This window comes from Lingula anatina, chromosome 7, assembly GCF_051362555.1.
Source record: "Lingula anatina isolate TDL-2025a chromosome 7, LinAna3.0, whole genome shotgun sequence".
Lineage (NCBI taxonomy): Eukaryota > Metazoa > Brachiopoda > Lingulata > Lingulida > Lingulidae > Lingula > Lingula anatina.
Genome location: NC_141773.1, coordinates 5,878,227 through 5,893,529, shown reverse-complemented (window position 1 = coordinate 5,893,529; position 15,303 = coordinate 5,878,227). Strand labels below are relative to the sequence as shown.

General features: G+C 34.1%; 1 protein-coding gene across 2 annotated transcripts; it reads right to left on the bottom strand.

Moving 5' to 3' along the window:
- Positions 1-290: 290 nt before the first annotated feature.
- On the bottom strand, positions 291-15,233 carry LOC106175561 (glycerol-3-phosphate dehydrogenase [NAD(+)], cytoplasmic). 2 transcript variants are annotated; one of them, XM_013557625.2, is made up of 10 exons: positions 15,073-15,233; positions 11,941-12,118; positions 9,313-9,453; positions 8,907-9,045; positions 8,162-8,274; positions 6,396-6,515; positions 2,558-2,678; positions 2,137-2,246; positions 1,659-1,765; positions 291-1,306 (listed from the first exon to the last, which is right to left on the bottom strand). In XM_013557625.2, the coding sequence occupies exons 1-10, from the start codon at positions 15,114-15,116 to the stop codon at positions 1,210-1,212; spliced, it is 1,170 nt and encodes a 389-aa protein (XP_013413079.2). In that variant the 5' UTR covers positions 15,117-15,233; the 3' UTR covers positions 291-1,209. The 2 variants fall into 2 exon arrangements, with proteins under 2 accessions (XP_013413079.2, XP_013413080.2); XM_013557626.2 differs by lacking the exon at positions 6,396-6,515.
- Between the last annotated feature and the right edge of the window lie 70 nt (positions 15,234-15,303).

Genomic DNA, 15,303 nt, shown 5'->3' with positions numbered 1-15,303 from the left:
CAAACCAAATTTGCATCTTTAAAAACGATATACAAGAGGAACGCAACAGCTTGGTAACTTTTACTCCATTGTGTGGTCGGTCTCGAGTTAACGTCTTAGACGTAGTTTACCTATCAATCCAACGACAACGGACAAATCAAAAAGAAAACGCCTCTTTCCCTTTTTTTCTTTCTGGGATTCATGCTCCTTTACCATTGTGCAAGTCCATACACAAAATATTCCATTCGAAAAAAAATATGCATTGTGTCTAAATTAAAACAGGCACAAGTAAATAATTCCCAAGACAAAAATATAACAACACCTTTCAACATTTAATATTTTAACTTGGTCTTATTACAAGCAGAATATGTAGAACGTAAATATGTATATTTTTGATTGCAATCACAATATTATTTCTAAAAATGAAGAACTTGTTGTCATGTATCTTGTAAACGCTGCCTTCTGGAAAACTTCTTGTAAAGTTTTCATCAACCATACGTTTCATTGGAACGATAAACTTCTTTTCGATAACATTTATATCAAGATAAATATCTTAACTATGTACAATTTTCATTTGGAGTAAAATTATCAATTAATACTCTTGTTTTTACAAATAAAGCCCGTACGTGGTTCGTGCCAGTGTGTTCTGCGTGTCCTGCTCAGAGTTTTTCTTCTTGAGTCATCATCAGCACCTTCAAACTCTCGGAATCAGACGCTGTTCAGTCTCACAACTGACATAATATTATTACTTAATATGGCATACATATTTAATAATAAAGCTATCTTGTCAAAACATAATTAAAACTGGTTTTCAAAGTATTTGTCATTGCAATAGCTCTAGCTCTAGTATGGATAAAACAGCACACTGAGGGCACTGCAACAGTTGTTCATCACAATCCAGAAGTTCATTCCAATGGTCAATTCTTTTGTGAATTTAGTTCATCTATTGCATTGCAAAATAAAAGCTACCATCAACGGATTTCTTTATTTAAGTTCTAACAGGGTGAAGGATAAAAAAAAAGCATTGTCAGTGCATAAATCTTCAAAATAAGTATAAAGCAAAACCTGGTCATCTTCCTCAGAAATTTCCACTGAATGAATTTAAGGATTCACAAAATATATCACACAAGAAACATTTTAAAAAATAGGGGACAGAGGAATAATGAAGGAAAGAGCACACATTCTACTGAGTCTATGTGTTGTCAAAGAACAGCAATCTTAATAGTCTATCTACATGTGCTCTGGGTGATTCTTCAAACAGTCTATGAACTTCTGTGGCTCCAGTTCTCTTATACAGATCCTGTGGATGGCAGTGAATAGAGGAAACCTGGAGAAAAAGGCAAACCAACATATTCATCAAATTGGCAAAGTCTGACAACCCACGTCTTCATTACATTTACGTTAGGATACTGGGTTCTAGATTCACATCATAAAGGTGTAATGCTTTTGTCAATTTGAAAATACAAAGAACACTAAGAAATTATACCAGTGTATATGTCAGGGATGAGACTGCCATTTAGCGAAAAAGCATGAAAATAAGACCTCCCCTCCTAAGTATTTATTGCAGATCTGCATCGAGTTGAAAAATCCACCAATAGTCAAAGAAATCTCATCCCTGATATGTGAGAGAGAGAGAGAGAGAGAGAGAGAGAGTATTCACAAGAACAAAAAGTCCTCACCTATCTTCCATGTTCTTGGCTTTCAGCATGATATTTATCTCGGCTGCTGTGGGGGGTCCCTGTAAGCTCTGGCCATTCAACATTTCCTTCTCCAGCTCTGGTATGGACTACAATGGAGAAATACTGACATAATACAAGGAGTGAAAATGTAATTTAGTCAACAAAATCTAGATTAAGTTTCAGAGGCAAAGCTTATTTATATTTCAATTTTTTTTTACATGCCTGCCTGTCCTATCTGACCTTCTGTCAGGTTCAACCTAAGTCTATCACGTCAACCACAAACATAAGGTCGGTTTAATACCTACTTCTAAAGGACCACAAGATCTGTATGGCAGTATCCGTAAAATCATAATATGTTGACCAAATATTCAGAAAATTATGCCTGAAAATTTAATAGTGTGTTTGCATTCACTCATTCAGTGTGTGTGTGTGTGTGTGTGTGTGTGTGTGTATGTTCCTGCATGCATGCGTGACTAACCTTTCCTGTTTTGACGAAAGCCTCGGCCACTCTCCTGTTTCTGCCTCCGTAACATGTGGTCACCAAGTCAGCCACCCCACAGCTCTCCAGGAAGGTGGACATCTTGGACCCTATAGTTAAATAATTAACAATGTACATCACTGCTTTTACAACCACATCAACTTAGCCCAACAATCAACTGAATAATTTACCAGCTTGGTTAATGCATTTTTCCAATACTGCTAAATCAATAATAAAAGTAATATAGATCTGACAAAGACGATACAAAAGTAAGTTGGAGTAATGTTTTTTAAAACCATACGACTTGAATGTTTTTGATTCTTCTCTTCTTTTGTATGAGGTAGGTGTTTCAATGTTGCAAACAATTACTGTATATAACTGAACATTTAAAAATTAAAAATGTTTTAAAAAATTCCAATACCTGGATAAAATTCCTCACAGAACTTCACCATTTCCATGAGTCCAAGACGAATCACAGCCGCTTTGGTATTGTCCCCGTAACCCAGACCATCCACAAAACCAGCACCCGTAGCAGTCACATTCTGAAATACAAAGGAATGAAAACGAATTAAATAGTATATTATGACACATTCTGTTCACAAGTTAAAAAGCAGTCTTTTATAGGGCAGGGTGCTGCAGAGTGGTGACTGTTTACAGTTTGTAGTAATCACTGTAGTATCTTATGATAAATAATTTAATAATTTCTATAATTGATCAATTTTTTATCCTCAAGAAGAGGACAGCGTTTTTATCTTTTCTGATAAGCACAAAGCTGTCAAATTGTTCCAAAGTGAGCAAATAGCATGTAACTGTCTAGTTTGCACTTCCCAGTGTGTTTTTAACAAGAAAAACAAGTATTTTAGTTACTTTTTAACAAGTAACTAAAATAGTTACTGTACCAAATTCAGGGATTTACATACCAGCCTTTACTCATATCAGGACTAACTTAGTTCAGAAAATAGACTGAATGACATCACAAAATGACCAAATTGCATTTACATTACATTACCAGTGATACGATGTAGTCTATTTTCAGACTAAGAAGGTCCTGATATGAACATGCATAAACAGACAGTACAGATAGCAAAGCAACAAGCAGCACTGCTTCATGCACCAAAGTCTAAAAAGGGGCTGAAAAAAGATTGGGGTATGAATCAAATCATAATTTTAGTTGTTCCTCCAAACCTTCATAACATCTTTCCTCTTGATTAATTTTCAAAAAAAAAAAAAAAAAAAAAAAAAAAAAAAAAAAAAAAAGAGGGGGGGGGAAGAGCAATAGCACTTGCCGTTATCTGTCTTTCACTAAATTGGAGAGGACAGAATTGAAATAAAATGAAAGAGAAAAGATGTAACGGAATGAAAAAACAAAGTGGCATGCCCATCAATCTTTTCCAACTAAGACACAGATGTTAAAATTAGTTCTGGTGTCCATCCCAGACTTGTCCTCAATCAATGACTAAGGATATTCAAGTTTAAGAAAAGGTCATTTAATCCACATTCACTGCTCAAATGTGTCGCTTATTCCCAGGATAAAGCAAAGGGAAGCAAATGTTGGCCATGGTGCCAATGAATAATGCTTATCTCAGCAACTAACATCCGTAATCAATATTATATAATAAGGCATGTTCAGAGGCTGACGCTACTTAAAACTTGAAAATAAGTCTGACAGAATATGCAGCACCTTGTTAAGCAGACCCTGCCGAAGGTGATGTTATTAAAACTATTGCCAGTTTAATTTAGAGCAGGTCTGAATGCAACCACCGTCACTTCCATAACAATACAATACCCTGTAGAGGCAAGTGTCCATGTTAAGGATATGGTAGATAAAACCAAAACCTTTATCATAGTGACCTGTGTTAAATTGCTTAATATATGTTGAAATGGATCTAAGAACTTTTTAGGAAAAGAAAGCACCTCACAATAAGTCATTATTTCAGGTATCAGATCCATGCAAATAAATAAATAAATAAATATAAAAAAATAAATAACAAAACTCAAACAATGAACAGTGACAAGCAGGGCTAATCAATAAAGGAAAAAACAACAATGTTAATATAAAGCAAGACAAAAAGCAAGAAACGTGTACATGAATATATATAAATGGTAACACCAGCATTACCAGGAAGCACTTTCCACAGCTAGAACCAGGAATGCAATACGGTCATAAATATCAATTCCTCACAATAAGTTATCCTGGTTTTTTCAAGTGATAAACATTGCAGAAACTGTCTATCCCAGCACATGGCTAGAAAGAATTCCTTTTTTTAACATGTAATTTGATTAGTCATGTTTTGCAATGATGCCTGTAGATGGATATCATATTAGTGCCAAACATCTCTAAACTTAAATACCTGCTTCATTGCAAAAACATAGTTTCAGGCCAACTTTCCTCTATATCAAATGTAAATAAATCTCCACTCTTGGTCCATTTCAATTTCAATGGCTACTACATACCCTAACATAAACACATTTTAAATATAAAACAAAAATTGCTCAAATCACAGCACTCGCAGATGAAGGAAATACTACTTCCAAAGAGTTGGAAAAAATTGAGATTGCAAAATAGTCAGAACTGAAGGATCCATCCACATCTATCGTGCTAGCCATGTCCTCGGATGAAAGTTAGTAAAAAGAATGCAAGGTGAGAGAAAGCCCCAGACTTACTCTAGCACACTATTCAATTTAACCCATCACTGAAACAATTTAGCTCATTCAAAAATGATTATTTCTGGTTGTATAAAGATGGATGCTATACAATTTCACTGTTGATGTAAAATCTCTTTCTTGGCCAAATATTTAATGTGCTATGGTGTGGCTGGTTGCCCTCATACATGAAGCTGCAGAAACTGACAGAAAATGCAAGAGATGTTAGCCCAACTTCAACAAACTCACTAATGACTTGAAATGTAATGTTGCCTCTGTGTGTGTGTGTGTGTGTGTGTGTGTGTGTGTGTTAATAATTTGGTTCTAAACAAGTTAAATTTATCTTAAAGTTTGAGTTCATTAGACATATGCCATTATGATTAATATTTTTCCACATATTTAACTTGCTTTTTATAAATGGTGATTGATGGGCAAAAAAAAGTTCTAGATAATCATTAGAATCAAACCTATTTATATTAAACATATGTAAATCACATGAATAATGTTGAAAAACTACAGGTATTTTGTTACCACTTTGCAGCCCCCTTCTCCCAACAAATATAATACCAGAATACTGTAAATCACCCAAATTGCACAAGTTGGCAATTCCCCTATATCATGGTATTTTCACCTCCTTCAGTCAGATTCTGCAGCCTACGTATACAATACAGAAACCCTTGAATGCTAAAAGCTATGCAACAGTCAGGAAAGTGCTGAAAAGATACAGTTATATATCACAAGCAGTATTGTCCTTGTAGTATTGTTAGTTTCTCAAATAATTCTGAGAATCCTTGACCCGTTGGTTTTAGAATCTTCTATAATATGATTATATAATTTAATGAACTCCATGGCAAAGTTTAATAATGCTGAAGCCCCTTATCCAACCAAAGGTTTTTCTTTTTTTTTTTACACTTTTTTGTCCTTTTATAAGAAAACCTAAAATCATATGCTGTAGAATACATTTGAGACACTTTCATATATTAAAAAAATGTAAAATGGTCTAAGAGAAAAAAAATCATATAACCTAGCAAGGTACATGAACTATAGATAGTCTTCCCTGCTCTTTGATCAGACTTTCTTTTAAAAAAAATTGAAAAGTGAATTGAATAAAAATTAAAATTCAATTTGAAATTCTCATTCTAATTCTAAAATGTGTATGCCTGTAATTTGCATGAATATCAAAATTGAGTCTAAACAGTAAATATTGCTTCAGGAATGTATATTTTCATGTTATTAAATAATGCAGATGGGAACTGTTTTCTTCAAATAAATGAATAAATTTTGGTTGCATTACAATAATAATCAACCCATAGTTTTACCATCTTGAGTTTTACCAAGTTATTAAAACAAACTTGCAATAAATAAATGGTAAAAAAAATAAAATGAAACAAATTTTGATTTTATCTACTGCCAAAAACATCAAGATACAGCCAAAAAAAATATATATATATATGTAGCCTATATGCAAAACTACAAACTACACATATATTGTAAGAAGCAACACTTGAGTGCATCAAACTCTATAATACACACAACTTGAATGCTTCAGTCTTCTGATCATTCAAACAGGCAAGACAACATCACAAGGGATAAAAAAAAATATACAATATGCATACACGATAGACATGATCCACTGTCCCTTTTTCTTTATAGTAAATCTCGTCGGGTTTTTCACCTTCAGGCACCTGCTTTTTATATACACAATCAATAATATCTGCAGAAATGCCGACGATATCCTAAAATGCAATAACAGAAAAAAATTTCAGTAGTTACAGGGTTGGCAATGGTTAAAACTTCTCAACCTTGCTAACCTAAACTTCAAATCTACAAAAATACTTATCATCAAAAATACTTGAATTCCTAGTAAAAAATGTGCAATCATTCAATTTTAAAGGGGTAAATGGTGGAAAGTGCTTCCTGAAGGACAAATGATAAACATACAATACATACATAAAAAATACAGACACAATATTTGTATGTAAACCTGATGTATGACAATAACAGAGATGGGAAAAGAGAAAATGAAAAGGACGGACCTCCCTCAACTACCCACCCGATTTTACCTTTTTTTCCCCTGAAAAACCCCTTTTTAACAATTCCAATATAATCAAACAACCGCCTTAAGCAAACTCAACACTTAATGCTTACAATTCTTTAAATTGGAAAATTCCCATCTCTGTTCAACATGTTTCATAACAGTAACAGCATAATGTCTTTTTTTTTTTCACTCCCACCATGACAAATACTTTAAAGAATTTTTTCCATGTTTACCTACAATATTTTCTCTGACTTAACATATGACTTAAGCTAACATCAAATCATCCTGATCAGAGCTTTTCAAGCATCACAGGCATTCAAATGTTACTCTACATGCAACATGTATTTTCAGACATATCAGCAACATTTAGCAAATTTTATTACTATCAATATTAAAATGTCATTATTTTTCAAATTGCCTGCCGTCTGACAGAAGCTAAAGAATTTGAACAACCTATTCAGTCTTTGGATCAAGAATTTTTATGCCCGTCTGACAAAAATTGCTTGAGAACTAACTTCCAAGGAACTCAAGTATTTTTGCTTTTTCAAAGAAATTCTCAGTCACAGTAACTGTAAATTTTTTCTTGTTAGTTTTTTTAATTCTACAAATATATATTTCAGCGTTAGATCATTACATATAAACACAGTTATGGCGGAGTCAAGTTTCAAAGCCTTAATTTTGAATGTAGGATAATTCATTCATTCTTCATCGGAACAAACACAGATTGCCAAAATCAAATAAATTTTCCAATTGTTATAGCCAAGTCTGATTAGTTTATATCTTTAGAAAGAACATAATGATATGTACAAGCACACTACTTAATACAAACTGGGATAAACGTATCCTATATAGTAATATTATCATCATCATAACACAATATTGTACAAACACAATAACAATAGACATTAAATGGGAATCATCCAAGATTTAAACCAGATTCCACAAGATTTGGAAGAGAATGGGGTGAGAAATAAAGTTACAGTAACAAGTGCTGTTCACCAAAATGAATGAATGAAACTCACCTCAAGCATATTCTGGCTCATTTTCTAATATCAAATGATTCACAGAGTCCTGACAGCCTCGATTTAGGCCATCTCGGAGGACTTCCATTACAAAAACGCAGTCACACAATACTAACGCTAGCAATCAGACATTTTTCCAACAAATGACAATCTAATTTGGCTGCAAACAACACCAAATGTAAAACAGTGATTCTCTTTTTACTTTCTTTACTTCATCACTGAATTGTTGAAAGGCCAACAGCATAATGTGGGAGATATCAGGGGTTGAGGGGTGAGGGGGATGGGGGCTGTGGAGAGGGGGGGAAAGGTTTTCCCCACTCACCTTCAGTGCTCCACAAAGCTCCACTGTAATCTCGTCCTCTACTACCACAATACGGAAGTAGTCTGTCTGGAAGAGCTTCTTTAGCAGCTTGCCAAAGTCTGGCTTCTTACACCCTGAAAAATGAAGACAAAACAGATGTCACTACTGCAAGGATTATCTTCAATAGATAATTGTTGCCAAACAATGTGAAGGAAAAAGAAAGTAATTTTGCAACATTAAATATACCTTAGAATCTCATAGTAAGCCTGAGTATTGAATGAAACTAAGACCCTATTCCCATAGATTTTAGATCAATCTATCCCTGTGGGGAGTCTCACTAGATTACTGTCAGCTTAGCCGCTTAAGCGACTGTCCCGCCTACTAAAAGCTGTAAGGGGGTAATTAAATGTGGTGCGCGCTCGGCTGACTGCAATTTAGCGTGACCCCCCAGGGAGTTAGGTCGATCTAAATCTAAATCTCTGGGAATGCACCCTTACATTCTTGCAATACCACATTTAAATGACATGTCATTTTTTTTCAGTAATTACAGCATGCTAAACCTTTTTTTTTTATCAGATTGTCCAATTCAATGTAAAATAAAACATGGCATTAAATACATTTAAATCACTAAATATTTCAGAAACATTTCCAGTGCATCTAATCAAAATGATTGGTGCTAAGTGATTCAGTTATACTGCTAAATCATATTCCAAAGAGAGGAAATTATAGCAAGGACAGACCATGTAAGTCTTCTACAATACATTACCAATGGTAGCTTCACAATAGTTTTCTCCAGCGACTTCAGAGGCGATGTTTGCCCCCATGAGGACAGCACAGTCGATACTGAGCATTGTACGCACGACATTTGAGATCAGCTCCAGGCCTTTATCATGGACATCAAAACCCTACAAACACAACAAAACATTTATATTGAAAGGCAAGCACATTCCCAATCATCTCATCAACTTGTTTAGTTAGTATCTGGGATATTACAACATTTTCATTTTATTTCTCTTTCCTTTTTTAAATTTTCGCTAAAGATGAAAGGAAAGTAATACTAATTTTTTCATAATGAATAAAAAACTAAAAACAACTACCTGTCCTAAATTTGTACAACTTAGTTATTTGTTTTAGCATTTTTCCTTCTTTATAAAAATCAGTAAGGGCCATACCTTGATCAGAGAAATGGCCACCGCTGTTGGTTTAATGTGTCCTTGCAGGTTACTGCAGATACGTCTGACAAACTGATGTGGCAGCACAAATATTAGAATGTCTGCCTCTCGGCAAGCATCTCTGGCATCTGGTACAGCAACCTGGACAATAATTACGTTCATTAGCAAGTGTTTTCATAAAATATTTTTGCCAAATAGAAATACTGGTATAAAGACAAATTACTTGGGCTTAACACTGAATGCATAATACAAGGTAAAAACATACTAGATGTATATTTTATATACAGGGGCTCATAAGCACATGTAGCTGTACCCCTGTTAACACCTTTAGATAAAACATGTCTGTGATTGAAATGTTAACCTACAAATCAGATTCAGCTTAAGGGTATACTATCTGGGTTTTTTGAAAATGCCCTAAAGTGATGAGCAAAAATGTTCATTAGCTTGGTTGTTTGATAAACATGAACATGTAATAGACACCAGCCAAAGTATCGATTGGAATTCAACTAAGATTCTTGAATCTGAATCATCCGACATCCCGCGAAAAATACGAGAAGCTATCAACATCAGCCGACACCAGCCACCCATGAATAGGGAGAGGGGGAGGGTTTATCTACCTGACAGTTATAAGAGGGTCCTGGCCGCTATACCACCTAGCGGTCAACGAGTGTGAACAACTACTCACGTAAGTCTGATGAAGGCCTTAGACCAGGTTGGCCGTAAGCTAACGGTACGGAAAATTTTAGGCTTGTGTCTGAGAATTTTCATGTGATATTTTCTATATTTCTACATATCCTGTAAATCTATTTAAATCTTACCCAATTTAAACATTTGAAACAACTGAACAAATCAAATAAACATATCTGATGTCAATATTTCTTTTTAAAATGTACAGGCCATGGCAGTCTTAGTAGCTGGTTGGGCCCAGTAATTCAGAACTATAAATTATTGAACTACAAACTACTGTATACATACACCATTGGACCTAAGTGCAGGGATGATTGAGCTAAAATATCTGAGCAGAAGAAAATTGCTTCAATCTTTTTCTCCAGGAAATTTAACTTGTTGGGAAAATCCTAAAAAGGATACCTTTAATGCATTCCAGCAGAAAATCAATAACAGCAGAGTTTGGTGATTGAATTCTCCTGTTACTGCATGCAAGGGGACATATGATTGGTTGTTCACAATCAAGGTCAAATTTCACCTCATTTAGGCCCCAGGGTTTGCTAGTTTCTATGATAAGGGGAACATCAGACAAGGGAGACGTGACTGTTCAGCCTAAGATCAGCCATATCAGAGGTTCTCTTGATTAGATAGAAAAGAAAAACAGAAATGTGGGTAACGGAATAAATCAATGCCAAAAGCAACTCACTTACTCCAGGTAAACCTATTTCACAGCACTGGCCCAGGGGCAATTTATTTCCCCAAGCTGACACCTTTCTATTGATTTCCTATAAAACATATTGACCTCACACTGACTGTGTGTTAAATCAGCCCAACTTTGAGATGCTTTCAAGATATCAGATTTCCATGATTCTAAGGCAATTCTTTAATCCAATTAGTACACAGAATTCCAAACAGAAGTTCTCTTCTTGCTGAAATATGACTAATTTACCTTAAAAACAGGCTAAATATCCATTGATTATAAACATACAAGTACTATACATATACATGTATAAAAGTACACACACACACAAATTCTTTGTGGCATAAGGAAAAATCACTCGATGTAATTCCTTATCTGATTTATTTGTTCTGTTATATCTATATATATATTCTCCAGGAAATAGACATAATACTAGGATATGTATTTCCAGGTGTGTGGAACATGTGGCAAGCAGCACCCAGCCCAAGGTTATGATGAATAGCAGACCTAAAGAACAGAGAGAACTACCTGTGAATTACTTCACTCCTGCACTGTGCTATGAATTCTTTCCCTATTATTCCACCATGTACATGCATATATTCTGGCTCCTGTACACAACAGGACTGTTTCTCTTTGAGGTCAATTCATCCACATGATTTAGGGAAGAAATAAAAGTGACCTCACACAACCTTATGTTGAATTTACCATCATACCATAGAACTAATGCTATGACTGAAAGAATTAGTCGAACTCTTTGGAAATGGAAGGTTAAAGGGATAATAACTCTTCGTTTTGGCCAAAAAATGAATTTTCCTGGAGTAAACAACAATTTTCCCATGCTTACCAATGGTTAATGAATCCATTTTTACATTCAAAGTTAGTCCCTGGTTTTTTTCTAAAAAGTTTGGTTTTTTGTTAAAATCTCTTAAGAGATTATAACAGAGAATAGCCATCAATGGAGGTCACGTGATCTGAAGACAAGCTCAGATATCAGAATAATAGCTATAACTGCTGTTTTCGTCGTAAAACAGAATATATTATATTTCTATGAGTTATTCACAATGTTTTTATTGTGAAATATAGATTTCATACGAAGAGTTATTATCCCTTTAATGTAATATTAAGGGCGGGATATACCACCCCATCTGCAAATATACACGTTTATGGGTATATGCACGTTTGTGTGTGTGTGGTAGGGGTTGTGGGAGGGGGGGTGGAGGCAGGATGTGACTCTCACTAGAGAATAACACTCTCTAACTTACCACATTTTCTGGCAGTTTGTGACCTTTCAAATATTTAATATTCTCATGCTCTGTGTTGATAATTTCTGTAAGTTTTCTCCCATCCACCATTTCCTCATATACGTACATCTTTACTTCTGTTGCAAAATCATTACTTTTCAAAACATTGTGACCTACAATCTTTGCTATAGCAGACCCCCTGAAAAAAGTGCAATAGCCTAATTAATAAAAAGCATTTATTACATTATGTAAGATATCAATCTGTAAAACATGACAGGTTCTAAAATCAATACATATGAATTGCAAAATTTTTGTTGTAGTTAAACTACAGTACACAAATAAAATTGTTCTAAAGATATTCTTAATAGTATCAAAGAAGAAATTATAATAATATTCTTTGATGTGTCAAGTTGTCTGATAATAACTCCACTTGAAAATGAAAGAAATATATTATTATTATTATTATTATTATTATTATTATTATTATTATTATATAAGCAAGTGTGAATTCAAAATGTTTCTGTAAAAGGTAGCATTTACAAGTACTAGTACTTAGAGCATAGCAGCTTGAAATTAAACTTGAAATACTCCATAAAAATGAATGTTAGTATTTTTACTGGTTTTCCCTCTCAGTGCATTGTCAACATCATTGGCCTCATCATTCAAAGCAAGTTGTATCCATACACCTTTCTACGTGAAATTCATCATCATGGCTCTCCATAATGAGTTTCCACCCCTGACCTAATTATTTTTTTACAACACCTGATTCAGAACACACATGTCAAACCTGTCACGTTTGTGTCGTATACTGCTAATTAATCGTGGCACATGCTAATAATAACAATTTAAAAAAATTACGCTTTCTTTCCTTTAAATGCCGAATTCATTAATTCATTACATGGTTCATATGACAACAAACTGAGTAATTTTTATCTTTCACCAAAAAATGCTTTTTGTCTTTATTTGCCGAATTCATTAATTCATTTCTGCACGTTTCATATGAAAACAATTTGAGTAATTTCTATATTTCATCAAAGGGGGAGATTTCAGTATTCATCTAAAACAGAACCGCAAAAAACCAAAGTAAGACGAGAAACTATCTTCATTCTGATTTCTTGCTTTGGGAAAGAACTAGGATACTTGTCTTGGCTAAAAGGTCAATTGTGTATAATATGCACTATCCCGCACTGGCACCAGTTCAGACATGACCATTCTGATGAATGCTTTGACATGTGAGAGCAGTATTTTTTTAGCATTAATTAAGGACTCGGTATCTTCCCATGTCTAATCCTGAGAGGTGGTACAGAAATTGCACATCATTAATCATTGAACACTCCTTTAGTTATGAGTTATCAGAGAAACCCATTTACTTCAGACTAAAACAAAAAAAAAATAAAATACATAGGTACACAAATTTCATATTTAGTAAGAACCTACTAGTATGCTAATTTTAAGATTATGATTATACATCTATTATTATAATTATTATCTGTATTTTCATATAATCTGATGCTAAAATAAAGCTTACAGGTTAGAAGGCTCTGCTGAACATTATTACAGTACTAGTAACAATATAATAGAACCATACTAAATGTTGCATTGCTGAACCATTTACAATAGTAGTAATTGGGCTATAACCCTTAATGCAATAATAACCTACAATTTGAAGGGGAAAAATCAATGCATGGGATCAGTGATTTATCAGTTTGAAACATCCATCTTTGACAGACTTTCAAATGTCACATTAATAGATGCTGTCTGGTTTACAGATCAATAAATTTTGTGCTTTAAGCCAGTAAGATATCAGCAAGAATGCAATGCTGTACATTTCTGTAAGTGTTGATAAATAAAGCGTCTCAGTCTACCTATTTGTAACTGTGATTTTCCATAATTTGCTTTAAATTGATTGACAACCCTGCTATCTTTTAGTTAAGATAAAGGAAATCATACACTGTATTCAGTAAAAAGAATCTTCATGAAAAATCAGACACTGTATTGAATTTAGGAATCTTGAATCCTGAGGGAAATTGTACCAAATCCAGAGTAGCATCCAGATTCAAGTTTAGGTATCAGAGGTGCAAACTGCAAACATTTCAATTTTCATGTGTCAGAAATACTGAATGTCATTCAAGTTTTAAATTAATAAAATATCCATATGGCACATGAATTCAATGTCATGCCTTATTAAGATGACTATTTTACATATATTAACTTGTTAGACCTAGAAATAAAACTCTGGTACCAAATTAAATTAGAGTGCTCTGGTTGGCATTCTCTCCATGCACATCAATCTGGTGCATTTTCAGCTCTTCTGAACATGTTTAAAAAACCTCCTGAATCTTATTTTCAAGTTGTTACAAAAAGAAAAGAAAAATTATAAAAGTAAAGTAAATCTTGATTTGTTAGAAGTCTTTTCATGGCAATTTCCTTTGGTTATATATTTTCCTCTTGAATTCAACTTCTTTTAATTATTAACAACTCCATGTAAAGGGCAAAGTAGGTGAACATGCCTCATATACCGAGTTTTACACATCCCATGTGAGACCCACACATTTGGACAACAATTGAATGTGTGACTAATCTCCTAAAAATTAATTGCTCTGCGAATGTATACTGTAAAATAAAAACATTAATCACATGTCTTGCATTTTATTTCTTCAATCACGTACTACTAATTATGAGTACCAGCATACAGCTCGACTTCAGTTTTACCCTAGCTTCAAGTGCTCAAAGCTGAAGTGGTAAACTCAGCAGTTTCTAGGTGAGGTAAATATGTATTTAATGGGCACTACTGTGGATGGAATCCTATTCTTGAATTGAGTAGCAGATCAACGTTTTCGAGAAGGTGATGGGCAGTCTGAGAAAGTCTTGTTACAGTACGCTGATTTAGCACTACTACAAAACTGTGAATTGTATCGGTGTAAAACATTTATAAATACTAATTATGGCCCTCTGACAGCCATAATTTAGGGCAATCGTCAATGTATAAACTTTCTTGTCCATGTTTTATCGCAGCAAATACATTCACAGTGTTTAAGTAGTTCAAGAACTGTCTGAGTCAGAGCATGTTGAAATGACATGCTTTTAGAAATTGAGTGTATCACTTTCAGCTTAGATTTATCTCGTTTCAAATCTTGACCTAATAAGACTTACCAATTTCCTGACCCAACTATGGCTACTTTTAGTGGCTCTGTCATTTTTGTGTCTTTTGAATTAACAACACTATTATATCTTCGCTAGCGGCCAGCCGAATGTAGCGTTTCACAGGTTGACCTCAGAACGACCTTCACCCTTCTGGTCAAAGTCACAGTTCACTGCTTTTATTTCCATTAGTTTGAAATAATAACAAACACTACAAATTCCTTACATATGTTACATATAATT